Source organism: Cricetulus griseus, chromosome 2, assembly GCF_003668045.3.
Source record: "Cricetulus griseus strain 17A/GY chromosome 2, alternate assembly CriGri-PICRH-1.0, whole genome shotgun sequence".
Lineage (NCBI taxonomy): Eukaryota > Metazoa > Chordata > Mammalia > Rodentia > Cricetidae > Cricetulus > Cricetulus griseus.
The window spans coordinates 41,608,098-41,629,940 of NC_048595.1; the positions used below are offsets into that span (position 1 = coordinate 41,608,098).

The following is a 21,843-nucleotide window of genomic DNA, read 5'->3' on the forward strand; positions in this document are numbered from 1 at the left end:
GAAAAGTTAGTAAACCTCTTTGCTACCCTGCTTACTTAATTTTGTTGAATATTGCAGAATTGGAGACTAATGAGCTATTTCAGTCTGGCTATGGAGGCTGTTATGGTAAATTATAGTAAACTCACACCTATTAATACTTGGACCTTTACTTTATCTTTATTTGCTTCTAGCTTTCTACAGAACAAACTGCACAGCTTGGTGCTGAGCTCTTCATTGTCCGGGTAAGTTTACTTTCCCTCTTTTTAGGATACTACATAGTGTTTTGGTGTTTGGTTTGTTTTTTGTTTTTAATTTTTAAAAATTATTTATTTTATGTGTATGGGTACTTTCCTTCCATGTATGTCTGTGCACTGTGTAGAGGTGACCTGGGGCTTGTGGAGTCTACAAGAGCGAATTGGATTCCATGGGACTGAGTTATAAACAGTTGCAAGCTGCCACGTGGGTGCTGAAATTAAACCAGGTTCTCTTGAAGATTAACCAGTGCTCTTAATCTCTGAGCCATCTCTCCAGCCCTTGATAGTATTCTTTTCTTTTTTCCTGACAAGTAGTGTGGTATATCTTTTGTGGATATGTATGGGTATAGGTGTACATGTTCCTGGGGATATAAGCCAGGGCTTCACACATGCTAAGTCATCTTTCTACTACAGACCACCCCTGTCCTAGTCTCTCTCTATTTGTTTTAATTCATTCACTTTTTCTAAATGAATGTATTCAATTGTTTCTTGTTTTGTTTGGATTTGATTTTTGGTCGTGTGTAGAGTTAGGGGTTGACCTTGCCAGGCAGGTTTTCCACCACTGAGCTGTATTCCCGACCCCAAATGTATTCTTTTTTTCCCATTTTATACATTTATTTCATTTTTATGTATATGAGTCTTTTGCCTGTGTGTATATTTGTACCATGTGCATGCCTGGTGCCTGTAGAGGTCAGAAGAATATAGTAAATATCTTGAAACTAGAGTTAAGGATAGTTGTGAGCACCGTGTGGATGCTGGGATTTCTCTGCAAGTGCTCTTTAATCATTGAGCCATCTCTCCAGGCCCAAATTTTTTTTTTTTTTTTTAATTGAAGTAACTTTGGTCCTTGACAGACACAAACAGCTGTGAACTAGTAGTCAGTCCTTGGCTCAGGGATTAAAAGCACTTGCTGCTCTTGCAAGAGGACCTGGGTTTGGTTCACACCACCCACACTGAGTGGTCTATAATCACCTGCAACTCCACTTCCAGGGGATTCAATGCTTTGTTTTTGTTAGGGACATATTTTGAGTTAGGCATGGTGGTACATGCCTTTAATCCTAGCACTTGAGATATGGAGGCAGGTAGATCTCTGTAAGTTCAAGGCCAAACTGGTCTACATTGTGAATTCTAGGCTAGCCAGGGCTACATAATGAGACTCTGTCTCAAAAAGCAGAGGTGAAGGGCTTTTAGGAACTATGTAGATACCTCAGTAATTCTGGCTGACAGAATATTAAAAAATTTAAGAGAGTGGTCTACTTGGATATATTTCATGTAAGTAAAGTTAATAGTAATGATGATAATAGCTAAGTTTGTTGTTCCTGAGGTTGAACCCAGAGCCTGATGCATGTTATTCAGCCCCAGAGCTGTGACTAAAGGCACGCACCACCACACCTAGCTCACAAACTGCATTTCATAGGCTAGTTATTATAGATGTAGCTTATAAGACATGTCAAAGCTATTGTTATCTTAAAACCCCGTGTAAACTTCAGTTCTCTTATCATTGAGTGTGTAGCCCAGGAAGGACTTGAAGTTGTAACAGTCTTCCTGCCACAGCCTCTCAAGTCCCAGCGTTACAGGTGTGAGCTACCATGCCCAGCCTTTTCCTTTTTTCCTTAAAGAAAACTTGAAATTTGTTAGAATTGGGCTCTCTAATTATTTATTATTTCTTATTTACTTATTTATTTTTGGGTTTCTCTGTGTGGCTTTGGAAACTGTCCTGGAACTCGCTCTGTAGACTAGGCTGGACTTGAACTCACAGAAATCCACCTGCCTCTGCCTCCAGAGTGCTGGGATTAACGGCATGTGCCACCAATGCCTGCCCAGTGGCCTTCTAATTCTTTTATCAAGTTGATTATGACCAAATTATTTAATATTTCTTAGATTCAGTTTACCTCCAGAAAATGATACTGTGGAAAGAAAACCAACTCCTGTGAATTGTTCTCAGACCTCTACACACATGCTGTGGTTTGGATGGCCTCCCCCCAACACACTAAATAATAAATACATATAGTTTACATTTTTTAAAACCTTTACAGGGATGCTTTAAGCTATGAGAATAGTCCTCATAGATTTGTGCTTATTGGTAATCTCAAATTATGACAACAATTCAATAATGAAAACTTAACTCTTTTTTTCTTCCTTAGCAACTTCTTCAAATAGTGAAGCAGAAAACTAATCAAAATTCAGTGGACACTACATTGAAATTTACTTTGAGTGCACTTTGGAACCTCACAGATGAATCCCCAACAACATGCAGGCACTTCATTGAAAATCAAGGGTTGGAACTCTTCATGAGAGTTCTAGAGGTAGAATGGAATTTTACTTAACAGTTTGAATGTGGTTGATTTCTTTGAACTATTTATCTATTATATTTGTTTCTTTAGATATTTATATGTTCTTTCTCTTTTTTTTTATACAGTCTTTCCCAACTGAGTCATCCATTCAACAAAAAGTTCTAGGACTTTTGGTAAGTTATATACCATTCCTGATTAATTACAAGGCATAATTATCTTCTGTGTGTGCATGCACACACACACACACGTGTGTGTGCATGCACGCGCGGTAAACAAATGGGGATATAGGTCCATTGGTAGAGTGCTTGTCTAGCATTCATGAAACTTGGTTTCCATCCCTCTGCATCATACAAATTTGGATGTTTAAAGAAAATACAAACATGAGTATAAAGTATAAAAATGAGATTACACTTGGGAGATGAAGGGTGGGGACAGGAGAATCAGAAGTTCAAAGCATCTTCTCCTCTCATAGCCAGGGTTACATGATACCTTGTCTCTAAAAGAAAGAAGGAAGGAAGGAGGCTGGGAGTGGTAGTGCAGGTGAATCTCTGTAAGTCCCTACATAGTAGTGAGACTCTGTCTTAAAAATAATACATAATAAATAAAAGAAATATAGAAAAATGGCATTGTGTTGTTTTTTGAATATGTAGTGACAATGGAAAACAGATAAAGTATAATTACTAAATTAAAAAGATAAAACAAGCCTAGTGTAGTGGTACCATTCTTTAACATCAATACTCAAGAGGAAGAGGCAGGTGGATCTCTTGAGTTTAGATAGAGCACAGCCAGGGTTATGCAGAAAAACCCTGTCTTGAAAAACAGAAAAAGAGTATTGGTTTCAAGGAGCGGGGGCGTACACCTTTAATCCCAGCACTTGGGAGACAGAGGTAGGCAGATCACTGTGAGTTCTAGGACAGCCTGTTCCGCAGAACAAGTTCCAGGACGGCCAGGGCTACATAGTGAGACCCTGTCTCAAAAAAAAAAAAAAAAGGAAAAGTATTGGTTGCTCTTCCAGAAAACCCAGGGTCAAGTCCTGGGTAGAAACCCACATGGAGAATCACAACCACCTGCAAGTCTAGCCCCAGGGGATCTGATGCCCTCTCCTGGCTTGTAGTCACTGTATACACCTGGTGTATACTCATGCATATAAATTTTTAAGACCTCAAAAAATAAAATAAAATAAAAGTTTTGTTTTGTACTGGAAGCTAACCCGGGCTATATTAGAAGCTAGCTCTGTAAACTAGGCCAGCCTTGAACTCACAGTCAAGAAAAGTTTTTTTAAAGAAAGAATCCATGATGGCAGTCAGTGTCAGAATGGCAGCAGGAATAGAAGCTGACAGCTCACATCTTGAATTCCAAACATGATGAGAAGGGGCACACTGGGCATGGTGCAAGGCTTTGAAACCTTAAAGTATGCCCCAGTGACAAAGTAATACAAGGCCACACTTCCTAAACCTCCCAGCAGCAGCATCAGTTTGGGACCAAGTGTTGAAGTATCTAAGACGAGGGGATACTTACTACTCAGACTACCACAGTTTCCCTTTCCTTTATTGCAGTCTGCAAAATGCCTCCTTGTGTACTTTGTCGATCACCATTAGTGTCTGAATGTCTAGTGTCTGAAACGGTTGTCCTAGCTGTTTCCTTTGCATAAGACTTTTATACCTTCTTTTTCTTCCAGAACAATATAGCTGAAGTACAAGAGCTACACTCTGAATTAATGTGGAAGGATTTCATAGACCATATCAGCAGTCTCCTGCACAGTGTGGAAGTAGAAGTCAGTTACTTTGCAGCTGGGATTATCGCCCACTTAATATCCAGAGGTGAACAGGCATGGACCTTGAGCCGTAGCCAGAGGAATTCTCTTCTTGATGATTTGGTAGGGCCATTTTTGTAACAGTTAAATATAAAAGCTTCATTGTAAAGTAACATTGTTAAAAATATTGTAATATATCCTATGTCTTGTGTCTTCTAGCATTCAGCTATTTTGAAATGGCCAACTCCAGAGTGTGAGATGGTAGCATACAGGTAATTAGCATGATTATTAAGTAATCTGGTCATTTTTCTTACAGTCTTTCTTGAAGTATCTCTCATAGTACTGGTTTTGAGTAAAGTAGCTACTCATGGTGTGCATGCTTATAATCCCAGCACTGAAGAGGCTGAGGCAGGATTGCCAAGTTCCTGGCCAACCTGGGCTATAGGACAAGACCTGTCTCAAGGGGGTTTAAAAAAGTATTGTGATTTGTTTTCTACTATTCATTCAGCATTCCTTCCTTTATCCATATTGATTGAAGGCAGATTTCTGGAATTTGTCTTCTGCTCTTTAAATTTAAAGATGACCAAGAGGGCTGAGTTATATGCCTGATAAAGTGCTGTCTGTGTTATTCATAAAACCCTGGGTTTGTGAATCCCTATCACTACATAACCAAAGTATGGCAGCCTGAGTCTGAAGTGCTAATGCTGGGGCAGTGGAGACAGGAAGATCACAAGTTGAAGGCTGTCCTAGGCTACACAGCAAGCTTGAGGGCAGCCTGGGATACATGAGACCCTATCACTCAACTCCCATCCTACCCCTACCACAAAAAAACAACAACAAAGGGGCCTTAAGGAAGGCTAAATCTGCCTGTGGCAAATTAGGTGGGAAGATAAGCAACTTATTGTCTGAAATACTCCCATTGCTGCATAAATTTATTACGACTTATTTTTATTGGCCACATCATAATGCTGGCTTGTGTTTTAGATTTTATTTTAATTTTATATGTGCAGTCAGTGTTTTGTCTGATTGTATGTCTGTGTACCGTGTGCATGCGGTGCCCTCACAGGCCATTGGGTCGGTCCTCTGGACCTGGAGTTGCAGATGGTTGTGAGCCTATATGTAGGAGCTGGGAATCTAGCTGGGGTCCTCTGGAAGAGCAGCCAGTACTCTTAACTGCTGAGCCATCTCTCCAGCCCCTCTTCAACAGTTTTTAAACCCATTTTTGTTTAGACCAATACAAACAGAAAAGCAAATTCTGTACCTTTTTCATGGGGTTCTGCCAGTTATCATGGACTGTCTCCATTTTCTACTTTACAAATCAAAGTCTTTAAAGTGTGTATCTAAGGACCAATGTGGTGGTTCATCTCTGTAACGCCAGTACTCAAGAAGCAGGGAGATGATTCAATGGGTAAGAGCTTGCCTGAGGATCTGAGTTAGACCACCCCCACCACAGTGGAAGGAGAGGACTGACTCCCAGGGGTTGTCCCCTGACCTCCCAGTGCGTGCTTGTACTCGTGCACTCACACACAGGACACAATAATAACTTTAAAAAGTGGCAAATGTAGGAGAGCAGGCTAGACTACATAGCACATTGAAGGGCAGCCTGGGCTATGTACTGATTCCGTAGGGTCCTCCTCTCCCCCCCAAAAAAAAGGTAGAGGCAGACAGGGCTTTTCCATGGCATTCCCTAGGCAGTGGTTGTGTCAAGATGAAGCAGCCACTGGCTGTCAGAAACTCATTATAGTAGATGATGAATGCAAGCTTCATCTTCCTATAAGAAGCCCCTTGCCACAGAAGTGGCTGCTGGTGCTTTGGGTGAAGAGTGGAAGGATTATGTGGTCCGAATCAGTGGTGGGAATGACAGTTTTCCCGTAAAGCAAGCTGTTTTGACCTATGGCAGAGGGTACCTGCTGTTGACTGAGGAGGTTTTTGGCTTTTTTGTTTGTTTTGGGGGACAGGGTTTCTCTGTGTTGACTGGGCTGTCAGGAACTCTCTCTGTAGATCAGGCTGGGATTAAAGGTGTGGTCTGGCAAGGGGTATTCTTGTTAATAGATCAAGGAGAACTGGAGAGGGGAAGCACAGACCTGTTCAAGGATACATTATGGATGCCAGTCTGAGGAGTATTCTCAACTTGGTTATCTCCTTCCCCTCACCCCCCTGCAAAAAAGAAGGAGAGAGGAGATTCCTGGACTGATAGATACTGTGCCTTGGCAGTTAGAGTCCAAAAGAGCTAGCAAAACTTTTGAGTATCTCTAAAGAAGATGATGTCTGCCAGTATTTCAGAAAGCCTCTAAAGAAAGTAAAAAAGCAGGACCAAAACACTCAGTCAAGTCAAAACTAAATCTTTAAAGTTACAATATCTGGGAGGTAGTGGCTGGCACACACCTTTAATCTAGCACTTGGGAGGCAGAGGCAGGCCAATCTCTGAGTTTGAGGCCAGCCTGGTCTACAGAGTGAGTTCTAGGATAGTCAGGGATACACAGAGAAATTCTGACTCAAAACAACAACAACGAAAAAAAACAAAACAAAACATAAAAACCAAAGGAAGGGCTGGAGAGATGGTGCGGTGGTTAAGAGCACTGGCTGCTCTTCCAGAGGTCCTGAGTTCAATTCCCAGCACCCACATGGTGGCTCACCATCTATAATGAGATCTGGTGTCCTGTTCTGGCCTGCAGGTATACATGCAGAACATTGTATACATAATAAATAAATCTTTAGCAAAACAAAAACAAAGGAAAGGAGGAATGCAGTCAAGTGGATGTGTGTGAGGGCTCTTACCTATAACTGTAGCACCAGGGAGGCTGAGGTAAGAGGATCACAGGAAGTTAAAGGTGCTTAGGATTGGCTAAAGGGTAAGACCATCTTTTAAAAAAAAATAAGGAATTATTTGTTTGTCTTTGGTTCTTCAAGACAGGGTTTCTCTGTGTAGCTTTGTAGACCAGGCTGGCTTCTAACTCAGAGATCTGCCGGCCTCTGCTTCCCGAGTGTTGTGATTAAAGGTGTGCACCACTACCACCACCTGGCCCATTTAAACATTTTTTAATGTTTATTTATTTTGTGTGGAGGAGCAGGGATGCTTGTGCATACTGTTGGTATTCATGTGAAGGCCAGAGGACAACTTTCAGTTGGTTCTCTCCTCCCAACAAGTGGGTCAATGCATTAAACCCAGGTTGTCAGACTTGGTAGCAAGTGCCTTTACTTGCTGAGCCATTTCACTAGGCCAGAAAGAAAGATTTTTAAATATATGTTACTTTATTTTATTTTTTAGAAAAGTCACATATTTGTATTTTTATTCCTACCCATGCAGCCTTCCCTTCCTCTCCTTCCTGGCCTCTTCTTGCTCTCCTCACTTAGTCACTTCTTTTCTAGAAGAGCAGCCAGTGCTCTTACCTGCTGAGACATCTCTTCAGCTCCCTCCAATGTATGTTTTCTGAGTCCTCCTTTTTTATTCCACTGGCCAGAATGTCTGGTTCTGCCCCTGTGCTGTGCTGCTTTATTCTTATGGCTCTGTACTATAGTTTGAGGTCAGATACTCTGCTATTTCCAGCATTGTTCTTTTCTGCTCAGATTGTTTTGACATTCAGCGACTTTTCTGTTTCTTTTTAAAAGTAGATTGTGAGTGTGTGTGTGTAAGAGTAAACATGCTTTTGCCAACATGCTGTGGTATGCATTAGACAGTCAGGAGAACTTTTGGAAGGCAGTGGTTGTCTTCTGAGGTTCTGGAGCCTAGTTTCTCAACAGACTTGCAATGCAAGTGTTTATCCCAGGGACCACATCACAGGCCTGCTTGTGTGTTTTCATGAGAGCTTCAGGGTGTTTTTCTAGTTCTGTGAAGAATGCCATTGAATTTTCATAGAGGTTGCATTGAATTTGTAGATTGCTTTCAGTTATGTGACCATTTTCACACCATTAATTACACCAACCCATGAGCTTGGAAGTCTGTCCACTTTTTTCAGTGTTGTCTTCAGTTTCCTTCTTGGTGTCTTTAGACCTTCGTTCCCTGGCTAGGTTATTTCTGGGTGTTTTATTTTTTATGTAACTACTCTGCATGGAATATTCTTCCTTGAATTAATTCTTAGCAGATTTGCTACTGCTATAGACAGAGGCTGCTAATTTGGGGATGTTGGTTTTATATGATGCTGCTTTGCTGAAAATATTTAACAGAACTAAGAATTATCTCCAAATGGTAATAATTTGCTGCACAGTGGTGACACATGCCTTTAATCCCAGCACTTGGGAGGCAGAGGCAGGCGGATCTCTGTGAGTTTGAGGCCAGCCTGGTCTACAGAGCAAGTTCCAGGACAGCCAGGGCTATACAGAGAAAGCTTGTGTTGAAAAACCAAAAAATAAAAAAGTAATAATTCGATACCCTCCTTTCCCATTTATGCCTTGTTTATTTTATCCTTTTGTCTTACTTCTTTTCTCTACCTAAAACATGAGTCCTAAATTAAGTAACAGTGGAAAAAGTGGAATTCTTTTCCCAGTTCTGGTTTTAAATAAGGAAATTATCTATCTATCTATCTATCTATCTATCTATCTATCTATCTATCTATCTTTGCCTTTTGATGTATAGTGTGAGCTTACATAGGCCTGTTGTATTGGGCTAATTTCCTCAGACTTATCATGAAAGCTGAATTTGTAAAAAGGCCTTTGGTGATTGAGATGATCATTATTTCTGTTCCCAGGTCTGTTTATGTGCTATATAACATTTATTGATGTGCATATACTGACCTATCCTGAGTCTCTGGAATGAAGCCAGATTGGTCATATGTGTTCTTAAATTGCTTTGTAGGAATTTAATTCACTTTTGGCTTTTGTTTGCTTTGGTGGTTGGTTGGTTTCTGTGTTTATGTTTTGAGACAAGCTTCCCTGGCCCAGAAATCACTATGTAAACCTTCAGCTCACTGAGATCTGTCTGCCTCTTGAGTATTGGGATTAAATGTTCACCACCATTCCAGGGTTCCCTCCACCCTCTAGACTTTCAATCATTTTGCTTGCTATAGATCTGTTTTAAGTTGTATATGTCCTCTTTGCTTAATTTTGGTAGGTCATTTAGAATTGTATCAATTTTTCCAATTTTCTGAAATACAATTTCTAAAAATATTCTCTAATAATTCTCTGAACTTCATTGTAATCTGTTGTAACACCTTTAAAATTTCTAATTGTATTAATTTGGGTCTTCTCTTTTCTTCTGGATAGTTTAGCTAAGGGAACTGTCATTTTTATTTTTTTTCTAAGAAGCAACTCCTTACTTAATTGATTCTATGCATTGTTTTTAGTCTCCATGTTCATAACTTTCATCCCTGTTTATGGTTTGTCATTCACTGCATTGGGGTTTGACTGTTTTTCTAGGACTTTGAGGTACAACATTAGGTTGCTCTTTTAAGATCTCTCAAAAAAAATTTTTTTTGACACATGGACTTAGTTGCACAAGCTATGTTGTTTTCTAAAGTAGTAGCTCTAGCTGCCTTTGGTACGTATATATTTACAGTTGTTCTATCTCCGTGGTGAATGGCTCTCTTTATTAATATGTTGTAGCTTTCACACCCTCCCCCCACTTTTTTTTTTTTAAAGACACGGCTCTTTATATCACCCTGGCTATTCTGGAACTCACTGGCTATTCAGGTGCTCAGTCTCTAAACCAGACTGGCCTCAAACTCAGAGATCCATCTGCTTCTGCCTCCCAATTAAAGGTGTGAGCCACTACATCTGTCTTCTTGTAACTAATTTTAAAGTATAAAGTGTACTTTTTCAGATAGATATCTAAGGGGGAAGACCAAAAATGGAAAACAAACAAACAAAAAGCTTTTGAAAGATCCACACCCCTCCCTTATACATATGTTAAATACCTTTTGTATGCCATGGTGTCTCAGTGCAGTCCTTTTTTAAATAGCCATGACAAAGAAAAGGTGTGTATTGCTTTTTTAGAAATGGCACATAATTTTTTTGTTTGTTTGTTTGTTTTGTTTTTTGAGACAGAGTTTCTCTGTGTATCTTTGGAGCCTTTCCTGGCACTTGGAACTGTAGACCAGGCTGGTCTTGAACTCACAGAGTTTCACCTATCTCTGCCTCCTGAGTTCTGGGATTAAAGGCATGTGCCACCAACACCCAGCCATGTATTTTCTTAAAGATGTAAGACTCGCTGCTTAGAAATGATGCTTTGTATAAAATGTGACTTTGATTCTTTAATTTTGAACCTTTAGATCCTTTAATCCATTTTTCCCACTACTTGGCTGTTTTACAACACCGGGAGTCCAGCTGTGGGCAGTTTGGGCCATGCAACACGTCTGCAGCAAGAATCGTATGTACCAAAATTAGAACCGTGGTTCAAGTGAAATTCTCCTTTACAGAAAGTCATTTGAGGGTGGGGGTAATGGGTTGTTGGGTTTTTCCTATGTAGTCCTGGCAAGCTGGCATAGAACTCACTGTATAGCTCAGGCTGGCCATAAACTCTCAGCAGTGCTCTTGCCTCAACTTTGAGTGGTGAGATGGACATGTACCACCATGCCTAGAACATGCTAGACATGACTCTTCACTAACATGTCACTTCAGCTCTGGAAGACATGGAGTTTTTGTTTTGTTTTTAAGAGGTTTTTTGGTTTTGTTTTGTTTTGTTTTGTTTTTGTTTTTTTGAGACAGGGTTTCTCTGTGTTTCCCAGCAGTCCTCGAAATGTGTAGATCAGACTGGGCCCTAGCTTAGAAATCCACCTGCCTTGGTGCCTGTTGAGACCAGAAGAGGGCATCATATCCTCCCAGAACTGGAGTTGGAATGGTTATAAGCCACCATGTGGGTTCTGGGAGCTAAGCCCAGGTCCTTTATAAGAATAACAAGTGCCTGTTAGAAGTGAGCCATCTCTTCAACCCTAAGCTTGTTTATTTTACTATGTAACCCTGGCTTTTCCGGCCTAGAACTTGCTATGTAGACGAGGCTGGCCTCTAACTCATAGAGATTCACTTGTTTCCCAAATGCTGGGATTGAAAAAGCCACTGCCAGGGCTGGAGAGATGGCTCATAGCACTGACTGCTCTTCTAGAGGTCCTAAATTCAAGTCCCAGCAATCACATGGTGGCTCATAACCATCCATAATGAGATCTGGTGTCCTCTTCTGGTGTGCAGACATACATGGAGGCAGAATGCTGTATACATAATTAATTAATCTTTTTTTTAAGCGCTCAATAATAGCTTTTATTATCACCTCCATCGTTCAGGAGCAGGGAGGAGTGGAAAAGCAAGGGAAGGGCCAGGGGATATGGGGGAGTTGTGAGCGGGGAGGCAGAGGAAAGGCACTCTAACCTGGGCTGGGGCTGGGGCTGGGGCTGAAGGGGATGAGCCTGCTTGTACTCCTTCCCGCACATGAAGTGCCAGACATTGTCGACACAGCAGCAACCATGGTGGGGTTTCAGGGTCTGTCTCTGGGGCAGGCTGTACCATGCATTGTGGGTAGGCAGCGTCCATAGAGAGCCAAAGACAGCCTGCCTGCCTGCCAGGGCCAGAACTCAAGGAGGGCATTGAAATTGGTGATGATCACAACAAGGGAAAGAAGAAGGGGATAGAGGAGACCACAATCTCAGGAAAAGATGTAACACTCATGCCTGGTAGCCGGGGAAGGCTGAGGTTGGTGCGGGATGATTCGCCCACTAAGGGATACAGAGTTGAGGGATCAGCAAAGAGAGGGGGACAGGACAGATAAAGGCACAAGGTGGGGTTCTGGCCCGGCCAGGAAGGGAGATGGGTGGCTAGGGGGTAAGGACTGGATTTCTCCGGGCGCTTTCAATTCCGGGCTAGGGTATCTGGGGCACAATACAGAGTGCAGTCCAGGCTAGTGGCGTTCCTCCACCGGGCCGGCCATCTCAGAGGACCAGCCCGGGACTGGGTGCCCCCTCACACCAACGCATAGTCGAACTGCCCTCGTTCGAGCGCCTCCTTGTAGTCGGTCCAGGACGAGGCGGGCATGCGGCTTTAGGGGTCTAGCAGTATGCGCACACAGTGCACCATCAACAGAACCAACACCACGAGCAGACAGAGCATGAAGGCGAACACCGTGCATCCAGGCCTGCGCTCACCGGGGGACTCGTCGATGGCGGCAGCGGCTCCGGTGACAGTGTCCACGCTTATAGCTCACATCGCCACGAGCCCCTTGGTCCTAGACAGGGACGGCCGCCCCGCAGCCCCTCTCTCCCGGGACTCGTGCGCTGCTCTGCTCTGGTCCTCCCAGGGTGGCGGCGGTAGTGGCAGAGGTTGTGGCAGCCCCGGCTCAGCCCACCCCACCCGCCCCTGGAGCACTGGAGACTGAGCTCTTTTATTTTTTTTTTTAAGCCCACTGACATACCCAGTTCCAGAAAGCCTTTTTTAAATTATTATTTAAATTTTATTTTATGGGTATGGATGTTTTGCCTACATGTATGTCTGTGCATCCCTTACATGCTATCAGATTCCCTAGAACTGGAGTTATAGACAGTTGTGAGCCACCATGTAGGTGCTCTTAACTGTTGAATCACCTCCCCAGCCTCCAGAAAGCCATTTTTTTTAGTTTTTCAAGACAGACAGGGTTTCTCTGTGTAGCCCTGGCTACCCTGGAATTCAAGCTGTAGACCAGGCTGGCCTCGAACTCATGTAGATCTTCCTGCCTCTGCTGTAGTGCTGGGGCTAAAGGTGTGTGCCATCACACCCACCCAGCTCAGCAATTAAGAGCTCCAGCTGCTCTTCCAGAGAACCTGAGTTTGAAATTCCCAGCACCCACCTGGTGACTCAACCATCTATAACTCCAGCTCCAGGGGATTTGATACCTTTTTCTGGCTTTCTCTGGGCCCTGGCATGCAAGGGGTACACAGACATATGTGTAGACAAAGCACCCATACACATAAAATAATTTTTTTTTTAAGATTCCTGAATTCAAGGGAATAAAGTAGAGATTGGTAGAGGAGGACACCTGATTTGTGAGGGGCTTTTTGTTTTTGAATTTTTAGACAGGGTCTTTAATATGTAGGTTTGTTACATGTTCTACCATGCCTGGCCTTTGCATTTTGTTTTGTTTTAAGCTCTGAAGAATTTGTTCTGGTTGTGGGATAACTTCAAAACTTATAAATATCTTAAGAGAAATGTTGTCATGTTTTCTTTCAGCTTCAAGGTACTGCAGCATGCTGATTGAAGAAGGAGGTCTGCAGCATTTGTACAACATCAAAGAGCATGAGCAGACAGATCCCTACGTCCAGCAAATTGCTGTAGCCATTCTGGACAGTTTAGAAAAACACATTGTGCGCCATGGGAGGCCCCCTCCCTGTAAAAAACAGCCCCAGGCCCGACTAAACTGATAGCCATAGATAGTTGGATAATGAACAGCAGGAATCATTTTTGTGGTTGGAATAGTGTGCTCTGGTGTTGGGGAGTGTGAGTGTGAGTGTAAGGGTCCTGTGATCCATTTGGGATTGGTGATGTATAGTACTGCCCATGTGAACAGTCTGATTTGTCTTGTGATTTTTTTTAACTTATGAAGCAAGAAAGGTCTTCCTTCATTATTGTCTTTTAAGAAATCTTTTGGTGTTTGAACTTAACCTGTGCTTGAGATTTTACAGTTTTATGATTAATTGCACGAACCCTTACGCCAGACTTCTCTAGAGTCCCTTCCAGGTAATTAGCAGCGTGAGCAGGACTGCTGACATGATGTCAGCACTGCTTCAGTTGTGAGTGTTATTCTGCTTATGTAAAATACCTTCATTCTCTGTGTAGCTTTCACAAGGTGTGCTTCTTTGTGTGAGTGGAAATCCATTGTGTCTCTGGAAGCTCTGTGCTGTTTGGCACCTGGATGACAGTCAAAGAAATACAAAAGAAAGAAGAACAGAGGGGAACAGGAATTAGACATTGCTTTTGTGGTATGGCTCTGAGAATGGGACAATTCTCCTTGCCCCCCCCCACCAAGGCCAGGAGCAGGAGCTGTTTTCCATACTGAAGTCTGGAAGCACGGACTGTCTTCAGGTTACTCCAGAGATACTTCCCCAGTTACCTCAGTATAACATCCCAGCATTCTGTGTCAAAGCCTCTCTGAGACACTGTCATGATGTAAAAGAGTGCAGTTTTTTAAAATGTCATTGGTTAAACTGACTATTTTTACCCCTTCTTTCCCAAAGTCATTCTTATTCAGTGGAGTAGAGACTATTTACAGAGTTATTTTGCTTAGTTAAAATACAATTAACAACAGAAAATTTGCTATGAAAGTTTAACCTTGAGTTGGGTGTAGCTCAGTGGTAGAGTATGTTCTTAGCATGTATTGATTAAATACTCAGCAACATACACACAAATGTTAATTTTTTTCTCCTGATAAAATATGGGTGTCTGTCAGCATAAACGCCTCATACTATACTCGAGTCACTCAGGAGACTAAAGCAGGAGGGGTGGAGCTTGAGACCAACTTTTGTTAGAATGACATTCAGTGTATGTCATTATGTCTTTGTGTTAGAAAAAGATGTCCACATCTCACTTCCAAACATGCAAGAGAAGAATAGGCTGCTGCTAAATGGTTAAATGTGTAGCTGAGCAGGTAAAAGGAAATGTTTTTGATGGACTTTTAAAAAGACAGTTGCCTTTAAGATGATTGATGTAATGAAGACTCAGTTATTGTCCTATGAACCTGAGAGATACCAAGTTACCAACAAACTTAATTTCAATTTCATTTTTCATTTTAGACCGGGAATCATTTCATTTTAGACCCATAATCCAGTAATCAATCACAAGGGTGAGACAGAAGGAATTACAAGTTGGAGATGAGCTTAGGGTACAGAGTTGCAAGCCAGCCTGGGCAATACACAGAGACCCTTTCTCACAAAACAGAACAAAATTTTTATTTTAAGGGGAGTTTGGTAGCACTTGTCCTTAATCCAAAACATTAAAGAGCAGGGGTCATTCAAGGCTAGCATGGGCTAGATAGCAAGACCCATCTCAAACAAGTACACTTACATCTTGTTTTGTGTATAGGTTTAATCTGAAATGTCTTCTGACCACATTTTGTTCATACTCATCTAAAATGTTTTCAGTAGAGTTTTAAACTGATATTTTTAAATAAGTCAGAAACATTTCAGTTTAGAAAGGAGCTAGTTTAAGCTGGGCATGGGGCACATACCTGAAATCCTAGTTAGTGTGTGGAAAATGAAGGCGAGAGGACCGTTAGCTCTAAGTCATCCTGGGCTACACGAGAGTCCAGCTGATTGATGTATTAGTATGCTTTCAACATGTCTGACTCATGTTTCACGCCACTGTCACAGTCTTCAGACTTGAATGTTTTGGGCTTCCTTCATAGGAATGAGTGCTGAATCAAACTGAAAGGACACATACATAGAATTATCAAAAAGCTATATAAAACAATGGTTTAATTTCTTTTTTTCTTTTAGTGGTTTAATTCTTACTTCATTGGTTCAAGGGATTTTTAGAGCTGCGAGATACATTTTCACCTGAGATGGTTGCTCAAACCTATGATTGACCACTGGAGAGACAGGATTATTGAATATTTGAGGCTAGCCTGGACTATTTAATGATGCCTGTCTTAACAGCTTCCCCCACAAAAACTCATTTTTCATAGTTAAGCATATTTCAGAGAAAAGAGAATTCTTTCAAGGGAGTTTTGCTTTTTGGTGACACTTCACCCTCAATTTTAATGTCTAAAAGTAAAATTCTGACAATAGGATAGTCTGCAGTATCCTGTTGGTGGTGTTGACCAGCCAGGTCTATCTATATACTTTGGAGAAAGCCTGCTTGAAAACTTTGGCTTTAAGTGTCAAGACAAGGTGCATGTTCCTAGAGGCTCCTTCTAAACTTTCTGCTTTTACAAATCTTTAGAAAAATAAAGTCAAGTGTGGTGGTACACACTTGTATTCCCATTATCGCCAGCCACATAGCAAATTCAGAACCCTAACTCAAGAAGCAGAACAAGAAATGGTCAAAAAACTACAGAGGTTTTCAGAATAATCTGACACATGAAGACTCAAAAAACATCTCAATTTATATTTTGCTGGCCAGTCATGGCTACATTGCAAAACTAAAAATCATACCAAAAAACAAAACTGACCACATCCCAGATGTATCAAGATGTGTGTTTTGATTTTTGTTTGTGGGGGATGGTGTGGTTTTGTTTTTGAGATAGAGTCTCACTAAATGTAGACACAAGGCTGTAGTCTACTTTGATCCCACACAGTTGACAATTCTGAGTAAGTAGTAAGATCCCAGGCATGTGCTATTGTGTCTGGCGCTGGGGTGCTTATGAAAGCCATCATTAAGACAGTTTTCAATAAAGTCCTGAATATAGCTAAAATAGAGTAAATATATGTTTGGTATGTCCAACTAGTCTTTACAGGCCTCACCTTTTGTTGTTTTTTTGTTTTGTTTTGTTTTTCCAAGACAGGGTTTCTCTGTGTGGCTTTGGAGCCTGTCCTGGAACTCCATATGTAGACCAGGCTGGCCTCACAGAGATCTGATGGCCTCTGCCTCCCACGTCCTGGAATTAGAGACATGCACCACCACCACCCAGTAGGCCTCCCCTTTGTAATTGGAGACCATAATGTAAGTACTTGGTACCTCCAAAGTCACTGGCTTAAGGGTGTGCTTTCAGGCACAGTTTAGGTTAAGCTGAATGACCTTGCTGAACTCATAGGTGTACTCAGACACAAGCCATTGAGTCAGCAATAGCAACACTTGGATCTGCTGAAGGAAGTGCATCCACAAGGTCCCAGGTCTAGTCCCCAGCACCCCTCCCAGAAAGGAAATGGAATTAGACTTTGTAAGATTGTAATCAAATAAAGCAAAGTATAGCAAATCAAAACATCTGGTGTTTGTGCATCGAGTAAGTTTTGCTATAGTCTTTATACTCTGATTCTTTTTTCTCCTTTTGGGTTGAGAGTATAACTCTGCTCAGTACTAGAATGAGTGGCCTGAGTTGAATTCCTACTATCAGAAAAAGAGAGAAGGATATTAAATGTTTTTTTTAATTACCTATAAATCAAGAAGTAAAAAGGGGTGGACACGGTGACTACTGATCTTAACCAAGGGTTGCCCCTGATTGTTGCTGCTTGTTAGCTTGGTCAGGAGAGTTCACCCACCATGAGGATGAGTGGAAACTGCCTTGGGAGTTTGCTTCTGTATTTTTTGTTTCTAAAGAATCAAAGATTCATGTTTAAACTAACCAACCACGAATGCTTGGTGGCACATGCCTTTAATCCAGTACTTTGGAGGCAGAAGCAGGTGGATCTCTGTGACTTCACATAGTTCCAGGAGAGCCAGGGCTATTTAGTGAGACCTTGTGTCAAAAAAAATCAAAATAAGGACTAGAGAGATGGCTCAGTGGTTAAGAGTAGTGGCTACTCTTCCAGAGGTCCTGAGTTCAATTCTCAGCACCCACATGGTGGTTTACAACCATCTGTAATGCAATCTAGTGCCCTCTTCTCTAGCCTGCAGGTATACATGCAGGCAGAAAACTGTATACATAATATAAATAAACAAATCTTTAAAACAAAAATAAGTAAATCTTTAAAGCAAAAAAATAAATAAATCTTTAAAACAAAAACTGCGTCAATCATAAAAATTTGGCTAATAAAGTACCTCTTACAAATGAGTTCTTTTATGCTGGCCTGTTGTCTTCCTAGTCAGTTTTTGTCTGTTTTTTACTTGTTTGTTTGTTTGCCTTGTTTTATCTCTAACCAGAGCTCACTTAGAATTCTCAGCCACCCTGCCTGTGTGCCCCAAACACACTTCACCTACCCGGCATTTTTTTTTTTTTTTTTTGATACAGTGTTTCTCTGTATAACAGCCTTAGCTGCTCTGGAACTCACTTTATAGACCAGACTGGCCTTGAACTCACAAAGATTGCCTGCCTCTGTCTTGACAGTGCTGGGATTAAAGGTGAGTGCCACCACTGCCCCGACTGCCTAGCTTCTTAGTCACTTCAGCAAGGCTGTTGTGTTAAGATAACACTATTCTGTCTTTGATACCCTTCAACCATACTTTTTCCTTTGGTACATGTTACTGAAAACATTGAATGTTGGGGTGATTTTTTTTTTATGATTTATTTATTATGTATACAGTGTTCTGCCTGCATATATGCCTACATGCCAGAAGAGGGCACCAGATGTCATTATAGATGATTGTGAGCCACCGTATGGTGAATTACCAGGAAATTTGTCTCGGTTTTTGGTTTTGCTTCATTTTGTTATTTGAGACAGGATCTTATGTAGCCCAAGCTGGTTTCAAACTCACTATGTATCTGAGGATAACTTTGAACTCTGCCTCCCTATACTAAATGCTGGGATTATAGGCATGGGCCATCATTCCCAGCCATTTTGCTTTTTTAAAAAAACGGTTTATTTTATGTGCATCAGTGCTTTGCCTGCATGTATGCCTATGTGAGAATGTCAGATCCTCTGGAACTGGAGTTTACAGAAAGTTGTGAGCTGCTGTGTGGGGATTGAATCTGGGTCCTCTGGAAGAGCAGCCACTGAGTTTTCTCCAGCCTTCATTTTTGCCTTCATTTGTTTTGAGATAGAGTCTTAATAAATTTTCCAGGCTGGCCTGAGCCTTCTGAGTGCTGGGATTATAGGGGTGCACTAAGACAGGCTTGGCTTAGTATTTTAAAATACATCCTCCTCCCAGAAGCTCAGAACAATGTGTAGCAGTACTCCAAGTTGAAAAGGAGAGAATGGATCATTTTGTATATGGTAGCCTGCAACCTGTCTCCTCCAATGGCACATTTTTATTAGTTGGTTATTGTGAGACTTCAGTTATGACTCAACAGTGTTAATAAACTGAAGTTATAGATTATAGGCAGTGTCCTAATGTCAGCCCTTCCAGTTTTATCTGCACATTATTTATGTGGAGAGTTTGTATGTTTGGGCTTCAGAACTGCTCTGAGACTGCTTCCAGAGAGGTTTGCAAACTTGCTGCCCTTCTTAAATCCCATGTGGAGGTTTCATATGACCATCTAGTGGATATTGGATATTCAGTTGTCATTTGCTGTATGTTGACACATTTTTAATTCTTAGTGTTAACTCAAAAGTGTTCATTTTAATAATAATGTAAAACCCACCAGTGATAGAAATAAGACTACGATAGAGAATTTTGCAGTTGAGTTTTAGGTGAGTCATGGTTTGTGTTACTTAGAATTTCATGGGCTTTGCATGATGTGGCACACTTTGTGGTACATGCATTTGTTTCCAGTCTTAATCAAGACACCATGGTGACTAACAGCCTAAGAAAGAACATTTTCTGTCTTTCCTAGTTTTTTAAAATTAAATTATACAAAACCCAATTCAGTTTCTTAGTGCTGAAAGGATGGCTCTTTAGGACAATACAGCCTCGCTGACAGACCAGTGATGAGTAAGAATATGCCAAGCAGTGTGGTAGCATATGCTGTAACCTTAACATGCAAGTGCTGGGCCAGGAAGGTCTTGAATTCTATATACACCCATATTCTCAGATACCAGGGAGGCTGAGGCAGAAGCATCATTTGAGGACTTGAGTGGGGAGTTTAAGATGAGCCTTAGCAACATAAGATCCACCTCAAAAATTAAAATTGTTAGCTGGGTGTGGTAGGGCACAACTTTAATCCCAGCACTCAGAGCAGATCCCTGAGTTTGAGATTAGCCTGGTCTACAGAGTGAGTTCCTGGACAGAAAAAACAATTTTATATGTTTTTTTCTAAAATTATTTTTTGACAGATCATAAATCTATTCCATTAAATGATAAATGCTTGACTTTGAGCTTACTTTATGGAAAACTTTGAGTTCTTTTAAAGATTTTGTTTGTTGTTTTTTTTTGGGGGGGGTGTTTTTTGATACAGGGTTTCTCTTCTGGAAATCACTTTGGAGACCAGGCTGATCTTGAACTCTCAGAGATCTGCCTGCCTTTGTTGTTTTTTGAGTCAAAACTCTCAATATGTTGTCCTAGCTGACCTAGAACTTGCTATGTAAACCAGGCTGGCCTCAAACTCAGAGAGATCCACCTGCCTCTGCCTCCCAAATGTAGAGATTAAAGGTGTGTGCCATTATACCAGACTCTCAATCTTATTTTAATTGATTTTGAAGCAAGAAGTTCTTAAGTAATGAAAGTTGACACACCGTCATAAAAGGAAATCTTTGAGAGATTTTTTCTTCTAAAGGTTAATGTTAGGTCAAAATTTCTCAGATAATCTGCAGAAACATTTAAAGCCAGTGAGATGGCTTACTAGGTAAAGTTGCTTGCTGCCAAGCACGGGCTCAATTTCGTGTATGGTGAGAAGCCCCATAGTAGGAGGAGAGAGCTGACTCCCACAAGCTGTCCTCTGATCCCTATGTGTACATTATACACACTCATGCTCCACACTAAATACTTAAGTATAACAAAATTAATCACCGACTTTTAATGTCTACACCCAGGAGACAAAGCAGAAGGGTCTTGAATTGGAGGCCAGCCCAAGCTACTAAGTGAGGTCCAAGCCATCTTCAACTATATAGAAAGACCTCGTTTGAAAAGTCCAAAATAAGTAAATTAATAACAAAATATCTGATTTTTCAGGATTCCTCTGTCAAATTCTAGACTGTGTATATGAAAAGCTATCTTTTGCTTGAACTCTGATGAGTTTAATCTTTTTCAAGGATCAGGAAACCCATGGGGAAGTTGAATGGTGTATTTCAAACACAATTCTGTATTGTCTGGGCTGAAGGTTTTCTAGTTATGGCCTGGTGAACAAGAAGAGCATTCTGCTCTTATACTATATATTCAGATGGAACATCACTTACGTATTAATGTTGTATGTACAGATTGGGATTTTTTGCCTAAATAAATGTTACAAATTTTATATAAATGTGTTGTTTCATTCCAAATCCTTTGAAAATTAGTATTAAGCCTTAATAATCCATTATGAGTGCTTTCTGAAATCTGCAGAAGTCTGTATGCTAGAACATCATTCCATAATGAAGTACTTATGTTAGAATCAGGCTCGCTGGCTCACCCCTATAATCCCAGCACTTAGGGAGACTGAAGCAAGAGGCTCAAGTCCAAGGCCAGTCTGTGTGATATAGTAAGACTCCCCCACCTCAAAAATAACAAAAAGCGCCTAGGTTTATCACTCAAACATGCTTAAGACACTTCAAGGAATTTAATTTTAATGGGGAAGAATAAAAGATACTATTTGACAGTGTGTTCCAGAACAGTCTGAAGTGCCTTGTTACAGGGAACGATTATCACACCTAATTCTAACTGGGCAGTGAGTCCAATCACTGAAAGGAGAAGAATCCAATCTAATCATGAAAGCCAATTTCCAAACTTTTTTTCTTTTTCAAAACACTATTACCGTGAATACTTCTTGCCCAGCTCACAGAATGGAGCCGGTTGGCACTTGGTCAGTCTGTGATTTCAGCTTCTTCTTGCTCAGTGCTGTTATTGTAGACACTTCTACAGTAAAACACGGGATGTCACAGAAGAGACCATTTCCTTCTTCAAAGGGGGGTCAAAGACACTAACAACCCGATGAATTAGGATAGGATTACTTCAAAGTGAAGGTTGAGCCATAGAAGATACAGAAAGAGATCTTGAGTGGGTGAAGGCAGCT

General features: G+C 41.1%; 1 protein-coding gene and 1 pseudogene across 2 annotated transcripts in view; one reads left to right on the forward strand and one right to left on the reverse strand.

Annotated features, from left to right (window-relative positions):
* Zyg11b (zyg-11 family member B, cell cycle regulator) overlaps window positions 1-17,085 on the forward strand; it is a 61,568-nt gene extending 44,483 nt beyond the window's left edge. For both annotated transcript variants that reach the window (XM_027402417.2, XM_035439725.1), the window contains exons 8-14: window positions 171-221; window positions 2,378-2,539; window positions 2,653-2,700; window positions 4,206-4,403; window positions 4,500-4,552; window positions 10,484-10,581; window positions 13,401-17,085. In XM_027402417.2, coding sequence (XP_027258218.1) covers window positions 171-221; window positions 2,378-2,539; window positions 2,653-2,700; window positions 4,206-4,403; window positions 4,500-4,552; window positions 10,484-10,581; window positions 13,401-13,591 — 801 coding nt within the window. In that variant the 3' untranslated portion in view covers window positions 13,592-17,085. The remainder of the gene's footprint in view (window positions 1-170; window positions 222-2,377; window positions 2,540-2,652; window positions 2,701-4,205; window positions 4,404-4,499; window positions 4,553-10,483; window positions 10,582-13,400) is intronic.
* On the reverse strand, window positions 11,379-13,115 carry LOC113834316 (annotated as a pseudogene).
* Window positions 17,086-21,843: the final 4,758 nt, after the last annotated feature.